We start from the raw sequence: 10,652 nt of genomic DNA, 5'->3' as shown, positions 1-10,652 counted from the left end.
ACTTTTTTAGGCTCTAAGAATCACTGTTTTGAATTTACCTTTACCTAAAAAACTTTGTGGCTATCAAGTACAGATAAAAATATATAAATAATGAATAATAATAATGTGTATATTAACATGGTAATAAAACTGAAGACAAAATAAAAATATGCATGCAAAACTGTAATAACCAACCTGATGTGTGTACACCTGAATTATATTTAACCAGAAAAGTGAATCCAAATGTATTTTCCTGTCCACTCAGGAGATTTGTATATCAAACGGCTCCAAAATGAACCGTTTGCAACTGCAAATCGGTTCTCATCATTCGGTTAAAATAGCCGTTTAAAAGATTAAACTTGTTTGGAAACATTACATCTTCACTAAATAATAATTTATGCAATTTATTCATTTTCATTCATCTTCTAGCAAACTGCAAAGTTATTTGACTGATATTTGAGTACCTTGAAGGTAGAAAAGCGCTATACAAGTACAACCCATTTATCATTATTTATTTATAATTAAAAGATGTAGACAAGAATGTCCAAAGTCAGGGGCCATTGGCGTAACGAAACTCGGCTTTTTTTGTGGCCCGTTGAATATTCCCAAAATAATATTAAACATACCTTCTATTAGAAATAGAGCTGCTATGAAAAAAAAAACATTTGCGATGAGGAGACACGATAAGACACATTTAGTTTTTCTATATGGGCCCTTGTAGAGGGTCAGAAATAGCAGTACATTGCTAATAAAAATAAAAAGACTACATTTTCACAAAGTTCAGAAGTTTTTGCATTATTTTATTGCATAAATATTAACATGAGGTAAAACCAAGTGAGTGGGAAATAGAATAAAAGTTAAAAGTACATCAGACATACAAAGCTAGGGGAAAAAAATCTATAGAGTAAAATAAACTGCATTTACATTTTAATGTGCAAATCCAACTTTTTGGCCTGTGCTGCTGATTTAAAACAAAGTATCGTATGGAGTAAAAAGAATGAACTAAAACCGCAAAAATAAATCCTGAGACAAAACCCTGCCACATACATTTTAAAACAGTCTGTAAATCCATTCTGCTTTCATCGTTTCAGAGTCATCGCAGATGCATCGATGTGGATATAAACAAGCCAAGGAAACAAGTACTGTACACAAACACCCTCCACACACTACCTTGTGCACATGCAGCGCCAACCTTGATGTCTACACCATCAAATTTCCAATCAGTTCATGGCGCATTAAAACTCACGACGCTTCTCAGTCCTCCTCTGGGAACTTGAACTTGGCATAGACGATGAGCATGACCACGGACATGACGACACAAAGCGAGCCAATCACCAGGTAGGCGATACCTAGGAACTCGTTCTTGCCGCCCATCCAAGACACGTTGCTGAACACTACCGTCTTACTGCCGCTGAAGCTCAACACAGGATAGTCTGGTGTGGTGGACGAGGGTGAAGGAAATAGAACACAGACTACATTTTCTATAGCTCTGACATTATCCAATTGTTTTGGTTGTGTAGTGTGTACACACATCAGAGAACAGTGTTCACAAAGCAGGAGCTCACCCAACCTGTCAAACAAGTTTACCTGCTTGTCACTGTAAAGCAATACTGCTGCATCAGAGGCGTAACAATCAATCAGGCATTTATGTGAAGGATACTGTAGGAAATTTCCAGTGAGTAGTTTCCCGCTGGGAGGCCATCTGCGTAATCCCCCTCCGTGATTCGGCGGTATAATTTTCGGAAATCAGGCAGGGCGGCTCTTCGCATCCACACCAGGAAGTCTTGATTGATGAAGCCGTTGTTTGCAGGGTCTGAGGTGTCCAACTCAAAAGCCGGTCGGGGCCAAAACAGCGGCATGACGGTGCCTGTGAGTCAACAGAAACACTCAAGATTAGGCGGTTTTTATGTTGAATAAATCAGAGGTAAACTACAGGAATGTGAGCACCCTTTGAGGAAAAAAAAAAGAGGAACATTTCTATCTGCACAAAGTACTGCTGCGCAAGCCCCGAAATAATATTTCCTGCAATTTGGTGCATTTCTACGCTATATTTTACCTTTAGATTTATTCCCATCTCAACCTCTTTTGGCTGTCTTTATGACACTTACATGTCCCATGTAATGTACCACATCATTTTTTTTTAGAGTTTTTAGTAGCTAATTTACTAACATTATCATTGAAAATGTTATGTCCATACCTGCCAACTTTTGAAATCAGAAAAACCTAGTAGCCAGGGTCCAGGGGCCGCAGGCCCCGGTAGGTCCAGGACAAAGTCCTGGTGGGGGGTCTTTGCCCCCCGACGCAAAATGATTATTAGCATTCAGACAGGTTAAAATGTTGCTAAAACCATCACTTTTCTATTAGTCACAGTGACTTTTCAAAACAAAAATATTACAGCAAAAATCATATGGGTTGATTGACATGTTTATTCTGTAAGCTAACTTCAATAGTTTGAAATTATTTTGACAGTTAATGCCAGTTATCCTGTCAACCTTTCACAAGACTTCAATTTGTTAATTGAAAGTATAAACAGTATAAACACTTTTTACAGTAAACAAATGGTAAAACAGTACTAAACAATTCCATTAAAAAAAAAATTGGTGTCATTATTAACTTTCTGTCCAAGCTTGTATAATCTACTGCCTTGTTCAATTGAAAAAAATATTCTGTGCCTAAAATTCGCATTTCTATCACAATTATCATACTGTAAACATGGTAAGCTAACTTCATTAAAATTAATAGTCCTGTCAATAGCATGGAATTACAATTCAAATGTAGTTTTTTTGTAAGCCTTTCAAAAGAATTCAAAATATGAAAAATTAATGAAAATTAATTTAAGCCATCAGACACTTGAAAAGTGGCACATCACATCTCTAATGTAATCATTTTAACTTTTCAACAGAAATAGCACTGCAAAAATATTAAGGACATACTTCTGTATTTTGGTAGTTATGCTGTCAACATTTAACAAGATTTCTTCAACTTGGACTTGAAAGCATAAATAGTATAAACACTTTTAACAGTATAACAGTACTAAACAATTCCAATAGATAACATTGGTGTCATTACCTTTTTGTGGCTAAAATCCGAAAAACGTTGAAAGTTTTCCACTTGTATCGCTAGCAACGGCATTAGACTTGTGTTTTTTTGTCCCAACGTGGTCTTTTACATCGCTAATTCCTCCGTGTCCGATCGAAAAATCTTGTCTGCACAAGGTGCAATTCGCGTAGTTTTCACCCTTTTTGGAACGGATAATTATTCCCGGATAGGCTTTTGAATATTCTTCACGGAATGACTGCAGTTTTCTTTTCGGTTTAAGACTCGTTTGCGATTTTTCTCCGGCTGATTCCATGATCGTTCGCTCGTTTGGAAACAATGGCAACAGGTGCCTCGTGCTTGGCAGCGGTGCTATAAATAGCCTCCCGCATGGCATTCGGAATGGCTCGATAGGAAGTTACGGGAAGCAGTGTCGATTGTCATTGTTGTTACGCGATTTCGTGAATAAAACTTAAAAAAAAATAAAAAAAATTTAATTAACGAAAAAACGTATTTTTTATCACTGCAACCGTAACCCGGAATAGGTTGATGAAAACCGTACTAATTACGGGAAAACCGGAGTAGTTGGCAGGTATGTATGTCATTGAAAATCTTAATACATAAAAGCAATAAAACAAGTTTAAAAAAAAGATTGAACTCAGCAAATCGCATCTTTTTAATTCATTCTTTCTTTCTTGTCACAATTAGCAAAACGAAGTTGACCTCTCTAAAACAACTAATTTGAAAAATAAAACACTACCTTAACTTTCTTAATTTAACACCCTCTGGGGCTGCTTATTAAATCAACAAATACATATTTAATCAATCACTCAATCAATGTTTATTTATATGGCCCTAAATCACAAGTGTCGCAAAGGGCTGCACAAGCCACAACGACATCCTCGGTTCGGAGCCCACATAAGGGCATATATATATATTATATACTATATTTAAGAAGCCATATGCATAGCTCTACTATAGAAGTGTATTCTGGTCAAATGAAAACCTAACATGACTAACCATTGAATGCGTCTCTCAGAGGCGTGACGCTAGGGTTTCTGAACTTGATGTTGTAATCTGTCCACCAAGCGATCCCTTTTCCATCCAAGGGCACCAGCCTCGGCTGACCATTCACGGTCTGAAACAGCCTGAATGTGTCTGCAAGAACCCAATGAAAATACATTAATTAATACTGGTTTAATGTACTTAATACTGGTTTAATGTAATTAATACTGGTTCAATGTAGCAACAAGCGCTCACGAAGACATCAGCATACCGTTAAACATGCTGTTTGCGATGGAGCCGCACGGCACAATCGGTACGTTGTCGCTGTTGTATTGATAGGGTGCACATTCATCAAGGGGAGACTATTAACAAATTAAAAACATGTTAACAACACTTTAAACAAAAAAACCTTTTTTTTTTTTTTAATAGCTCACCTTGAAGCTGTCCAAGTCTCCGTAAAGCTGGTTATCGTCTCTGGAGACACTGTATCGTCTATAGTTCTGGAAGTAGTTGGACAGCCCATAATAGAAGAACACTGGTCCCTATCAGAGGCATCGTCACAAAATAACAGTCAAGGGTCAGAGCGAGGTCAGAGTATCGATCCATTTAGCGATACATTTTTTTAAAATATATGTTAATAAAGAAAAGCGTCAAACCGTCCTCAAGCAAGACACCAGCGGATCTCAGTTACAGTGGTTAGTTAACTTTGTTTTACCCTTTTGCGAAAATTTCGAGCATTAGCTATGGCGCCAAATGACTTCTTCCCCATGTGAGTCAGAGTTTTCTTCCATTGAAACCAGTAGAATGCAAGCTGTACCTCAAAGTTAGCAAGCTCACAACAGAGGAGATATGTTAATCTTAACATAATCAGTGAAAGCTTGTTTTCCCATTGATATGTAAAACGGGCTTAAAATTGTATTTATTTTTGCTCTTGGAAACATTTTTTTTCCAGGTTTGGAAAAGGAAGGATCGTCTTAGATTACCTTAACTAAATTTACCCTGGATAAAATGAATTATATTCTCAATAATTCCTTAACAATGGGGATGATTGTTTTAAAACGGGACAAATAAAAATGTGTGTTTTTAAGTGTGTACAAAACTCCACGGCACCTCAATCAATCTGTCAATGGAGAACTCCAGCGTGCACACACAGTCCCTCACATCAGGGTCCGAGCACCTGAAGCATGGGGAGTTCTGCTCCACCCCAGTGTAGTCAAGCTGTGAGAAGGAAATAAAAATGTTGAAACATTGATGAACTATCGGAGTACCACACTTTTTTTTAAGGTCAAGGCTGTGCGATCATTTCTCCACCTAACAAGTCTGCAAAGTACTTGTAGTTGGTTGCATGTTACCTCCAACACTTGAATGTTCCGTGAGGTGATGAAGAGAGCCACACCAATGCCTATGAAAGCCAGGCCGATGAGGACAAAGCCTGGGATGACGATGCCAGCAGAGAGCATGGGCTGCCAGGCTGGAAGTCTCTGCTGGGTGAAGGCAGTGTTGTCTGGCCGGTTGGTCGCCTCAATCTTCACCATTTTTCTAGTTCTGTGGAAAAAAATGTTGATTATATTTTTTGTAAAATAAGCCACAAGAACATCTTTAAAGTTTCAATCTCAATCAATCAATCAATCTTTATTTATATAGCCCTAAATCACAAGTGTCTCAAAGGGCTGCACAAGCCACAACGACATCCTCGGTATAAAGCCCACATACGGGCAAGGAAAAACTCACCCCAGTGGGACGTCGATGTGAATGACTATGAGAAACCTTGGAGAGGACCGCATATGTGGGTAACCCCCCCCCTCTAGGGGAGACCGAAAGCAATGGATGTCGAGTGGGTCTGACATAATATTGTGAGAGTCCAGTCCATAGTGGATCCAACATAATAGTAAGAGTCCAGTCCATAGTGGGGCCAGCAGGACACCATCCCGAGCGGAGACGGGTCAGCAGCGTAGAGATGTTCCCAGCCGATGCACAGGCGAGCGGTCCACCCCGGGTCCCGACTCTGGACAGCCAGCACTTCATCCATGGCCACCGGACCTGTGCCCCCCCCCCCCCCCCCCCCCTCAAGGAAAAGGGGAGCAGAGGAGAAAAGAAAAGAAACGGCAGATCAACTGGTCTAACAGGGGGGCTATTTAAAGGCTAGAGTATACAAATGAGTTTTAAGATGGGACTTAAATGCTTCTACTGAGGTAGCATCTCTAATTGTTACCGGGAGGGCATTCCATAGTACTGGAGCCCGAATAGAAAACGCTCTATAGCCCGCAGACTTTTTTTGGGCTCTGGGAATCACTAATAAGCCGGAGTTCTTTGAACGCAGATTTCTTGCCGGGACATATGGTACAATGCAATCGACAAGATAGGACGGAGCTAGACCGTGTAGTATTTTATACGTAAGTAGTAAAACCTTAAAGTCACTTCTTAAGTGCACAGGAAGCCAGTGCAGGTGAGCCAGTATAGGCGTAATATGATCAAACTTTCTTGTTCTTGTCAAAAGTCTAGCAGCCGCATTTTGTACCAACTGTAATTTTTTAATGCTAGACATAGGGAGACCCGAAAATAATACGTTACAGTAGTCGAGACGAGACGTAACGAACGCATGAATAATGATCTCAGCGTCGCTAGTGGATAAAATAGAACGAATTTTAGCGATATTACGGAGATGAAAGAAGGCCGTTCTACTAACACTCTTAATGTGTGATTCAAACGAGAGAGTTGGGTCGAAGATAATACCCAGATTCTTTACTGATTCGCCTTGTGTAATTGTTTGGTTGTCAAATGTTAAGGTGGTATTATTAAATAAATGTCGGTGTTTAGCAGGACCGATAATCAGCATTTCCGTTTTCTTGGCGTTGAGTTGCAAGAAGTTAGCGGACATCCATTGTTTAATTTCATTAAGACACGCCTCCAGCTGACTACAATCCGGCGTGTTGGTCAGCTTTAGGGGCATGTAGAGTTGGGTGTCATCAGCATAGCAATGAAAGCTAACACCGTATTTGCGTATGATGTCGCCTAGCGGCAGCATGTAAATACCAAAGAGTGCAGGGCCAAGAACCGAACCCTGAGGAACTCCGCACGTTACCTTAACATAGTCCGAGGTCACATTATTATGGGAGACGCATTGCATCCTGTCAGTAAGATAAGAGTTAAACCACGACAAGGCTAAGTCTGACATACCAATACGTGTTTTGATACGCTCTAATAAAATATTATGATCGACGGTATCGAAAGCAGCGCTAAGATCAAGAAGCAGCAACATAGATGACGCATCAGAATCCATCGTTAGCAGTAGATCATTAGTCATTTTTGCGAGGGCCGTCTTCGTAGAGTGATTTGCCCTGAAACCGGATTGAAAAGGTTCACAGAGATTGTTAGACACTAAGTGTTCATTTAGCTGCTGTGCGACAATTTTTTCGAGGATTTGTTGTTTTTGTTTTCAAAATATATTTTTTCCAAACGCATTCTACAATTTTTTGGGTCATAAATTAAGCATTTTCAAGCTTAAAAATTAAGTATCAACATAAAATATCAATTTACGGTAATATTGGCCAGTTGAGGAGACCAAACCAATGCTGTTCAGCATGGTGGCCACTGACAACACCAGGGGGAGCTCCACAAACCACGTTAAACCCAGATTCCGATCTAACAAAGGTCTTAAGTCATTCTCCTTCTATGCCACATCAATATGGAATGCACTCCCAACAGGTGTAAAAGAAAGTGCATCTCTATCCTCCTTCAAAACCGCACTAAAAGAACACCTCCAGGCAACTACAACCCTAGCCTAACCCCCTCCCCGGATTTTAAATAATCAAATGTATATACTTGTTCTTATACTTTCTGAGCTCACTATGTTCGCTGTACATATCCTACGAAGTCAGACCTACACTGTTACAATGTCCATTTCTCAGATGATATAATTGTTGATGACTGAAGTGCTGATAGCAACTAAACCTAACCCCCCCGCCCAACCCCCTCCACATCCCACCCCCCGGATTGTAAATAATGTAAATAATTAAATGTATATACTCTGATGATTAACTTGTGTGTGATGACTGTATTATGCTGGTAGTATATATTTGTACCATGAATTGATTAACGTGGACCCCGACTTAAACAAGTTAAAAAACTTATTCGGGTGTTACCATTTAGTGGTCAATTGTACGGAATATGTACTGTACTGTGCAATCTACTAATAAAAGTTTCAATCAATCAATCACAATAGTCTCAGCCTGGGGCAGCATTACTATATTAAATCATCCATCCATCCTTCCATTTCGCGGGGGTTGCTGGAGCCTATCCTACCTGCATTCAGGCGGAAGGAGGGGTACACCCTGGACAAGTCGCCACCTCATCGCAGGGCCAACACAGATAGACAGACAACATTCACACTCACATTCATATATACCAATCAAAAGAGCGTAAAGTTAAAGGGTGTTATTTAATATCTAGAGGGCTCTCATAATGTTGAACAACTTATTTAGATGGTCGTTAAGTTTGTTTAAGTTTGATTTATAGTTAATAATCCCTAATTCACGGATATTCTTGTATCGCGGCTATGTTAACAGCGATAAGTGAGGGACAAACAGAGGGAACCTAGAAAAAGATTACTTCCAGTAACAGCGATAAGTGAGGGACAAACAGAGGGAACCTAGAAAAAGATTACTTCCAGTAACACACACGAACCAAGCAACAGACAGAACACGAAGTCATCCCCAACCATTTTGTTACTGCGGACCGGTCAATTCTTGAAAATTTGTCCCATAAAAAAATACAATCATGTGTGCTTACGGGCTGTATCCCTGCAGACTGTATTGATCTATATTGATATATAATGTAGGAACCAGAAACATTAATAACGACAGTATTATCTTCGACCCAACTCTCTCGTTTGAATCACACATTAAGAGTGTTACTAAAACGGCCTTCTTTCATCTCCGTAATATCGCTAAAATTCGTTCTATTTTATCCACTAGCGACGCTGAGATCATTATTCATGCGTTCGTTACGTCTCGTCTCGACTACTGTAACGTATTATTTTCGGGTCTCCCTATGTCTAGCATTAAAAAATTACAGTTGGTACAAAATGCGGTTGCTAGACTTTTGACAAGAACAAGAAAGTTTGATCATATTACGCCTATACTGGCTCACCTGCACTGGCTTCCTGTGCACTTAAGAAGTGACTTTAAGGTTTTACTACTTACGTATAAAATACTACACGGTCTAGCTCCGTCCTATCTTGTCGATTGCATTGTACCATATGTCCCGGCAAGAAATCTGCGTTCAAAGAACTCCGGCTTATTAGTGATTCCCAGAGCCCAAAAAAAGTCTGCGGGTTATAGAGCGTTTTCTATTCGGGCTCCAGTACTATGGAATGCCCTCCCGGTAACAATTAGAGATGCTACCTCAGTAGAAGCATTTAAGTCCCATCTTAAAACTCATTTGTATACTCTAGCCTTTAAATAGCCCCCCTGTTAGACCAGTTGATCTGCCGTTTCTTTTCTTTTCTCCTCTGCTCCCCTTTTCCTTGAGGGGGGGGGGGGCACAGGTCCGGTGGCCATGGATGAAGTGCTGGCTGTCCAGAGTCGGGACCCGGGGTGGACCGCTCGCCTGTGCATCGGCTGGGAACATCTCTACGCTGCTGACCCGTCTCCGCTCGGGATGGTGTCCTGCTGGCCCCACTATGGACTGGACTCTTACTATTATGTTGGATCCACTATGGACTGGACTCTCACAATATTATGTCAGACCCACTCGACATCCATTGCTTTCGGTCTCCCCTAGAGGGGGGGGGGTTACCCACATATGCGGTCCTCTCCAAGGTTTCTCATAGTCATTCACATCGACGTCCCACTGGGGTGAGTTTTTCCTTGCCCGTATGTGGGCTTTGTACCGAGGATGTCGTTGTGGCTTGTGCAGCCCTTTGAGACACTTGTGATTTAGGGCTATATAAATAAACATTGATTGATTGATTGATTGAATAACAGAAAGAAACAACACTTTTGTGCGAATGAGTGTGAATGAGTGTAAATGGGGGAGGGAGGTTTTTTTGGGTTGGTGCACTAATTGTAAGTGCATCTTGTGTTTTTTATGTTGATTTAATAAAAAATAAAAAATAAAAATAAATATATATATATTTTTTTTAATTCTTGTGCGGCCCGGTACCGATCGATCCATGGCCCGGTGGTTGGGGACCCCTGATTTACACCACACGCGATGATATATTTATCAATTGCAGCATAGCCTACTTGTATGTGTGGAAAAAAAATCATGAAAACACATTCCAATCTTGTGTATTAAGGTTTTCTTTACTCCTAAACTAAGGGAACTTAGCAAAAGCCTACTTCCTGTAACACACAAACCAAGAAATAGCCAGGACCCGATGTGAATGACCCCACACACATAATCAAATGGTCAAAAAAAATTAGTAGCAAATATTAATATTCTAAGATTTGTTTTATGGTTACTTACAGTACGTCGGCTCAAATGGGGGTACAAAGAAGTCAACAAAGCGCATAGGTGTGCGGGACAGATCACCTTTACCTGTCTTCTTCCTGTTTTTCTCAAGCCGCGCCTACACATACGAACAGACCCCAGATCAGTATAAGTGGAAATCTACATTTTCCGGTTTTTAT

The 10,652-nt window shown here is 40.2% G+C and overlaps 1 protein-coding gene across 2 annotated transcripts; it reads right to left on the bottom strand.

Moving 5' to 3' along the window:
• Positions 1–768: 768 nt before the first annotated feature.
• Positions 769–10,614, bottom strand: tmem30b (transmembrane protein 30B). 2 transcript variants are annotated; one of them, XM_061967935.2, is made up of 8 exons: positions 10,561–10,614; positions 5,373–5,565; positions 5,131–5,238; positions 4,455–4,562; positions 4,292–4,382; positions 4,036–4,173; positions 1,640–1,846; positions 769–1,412 (listed from the first exon to the last, which is right to left on the bottom strand). In XM_061967935.2, the coding sequence occupies exons 2-8, from the start codon at positions 5,553–5,555 to the stop codon at positions 1,234–1,236; spliced, it is 1,014 nt and encodes a 337-aa protein (XP_061823919.1). In that variant the 5' UTR covers positions 5,556–5,565; positions 10,561–10,614; the 3' UTR covers positions 769–1,233. The 2 variants fall into 2 exon arrangements, with proteins under 2 accessions (XP_061823919.1, XP_061823918.1); XM_061967934.2 differs by having other exon boundaries at positions 770–1,412; positions 10,489–10,609.
• Between the last annotated feature and the right edge of the window lie 38 nt (positions 10,615–10,652).

Source organism: Nerophis lumbriciformis, linkage group LG08 (assembly GCF_033978685.3).
Source record: "Nerophis lumbriciformis linkage group LG08, RoL_Nlum_v2.1, whole genome shotgun sequence".
In the NCBI taxonomy this organism is placed as follows: Eukaryota; Metazoa; Chordata; class Actinopteri; order Syngnathiformes; family Syngnathidae; genus Nerophis; species Nerophis lumbriciformis.
This window is presented reverse-complemented; position numbering and strand designations above follow the sequence as displayed.

Excerpts from the sequence above, each read along its gene's own strand:
- tmem30b (XM_061967935.2), bottom strand. The coding sequence starts at position 5,555 with ATGGTGAAGATTGAGGCGACCAACCGGCCAGACAACACTGCCTTCACC. Across the intron at positions 4,563-5,130 it reads CCATTGACAGATTGATTGAG|GGACCAGTGTTCTTCTATTA; the intron begins GTGCCGTGGAGT and ends TGCCTCTGATAG. Across the intron at positions 1,413-1,639 it reads CTCACTGGAAATTTCCTACA|ACTATCCTGTGTTGAGCTTC; the intron begins GTATCCTTCACA and ends CCACCACACCAG.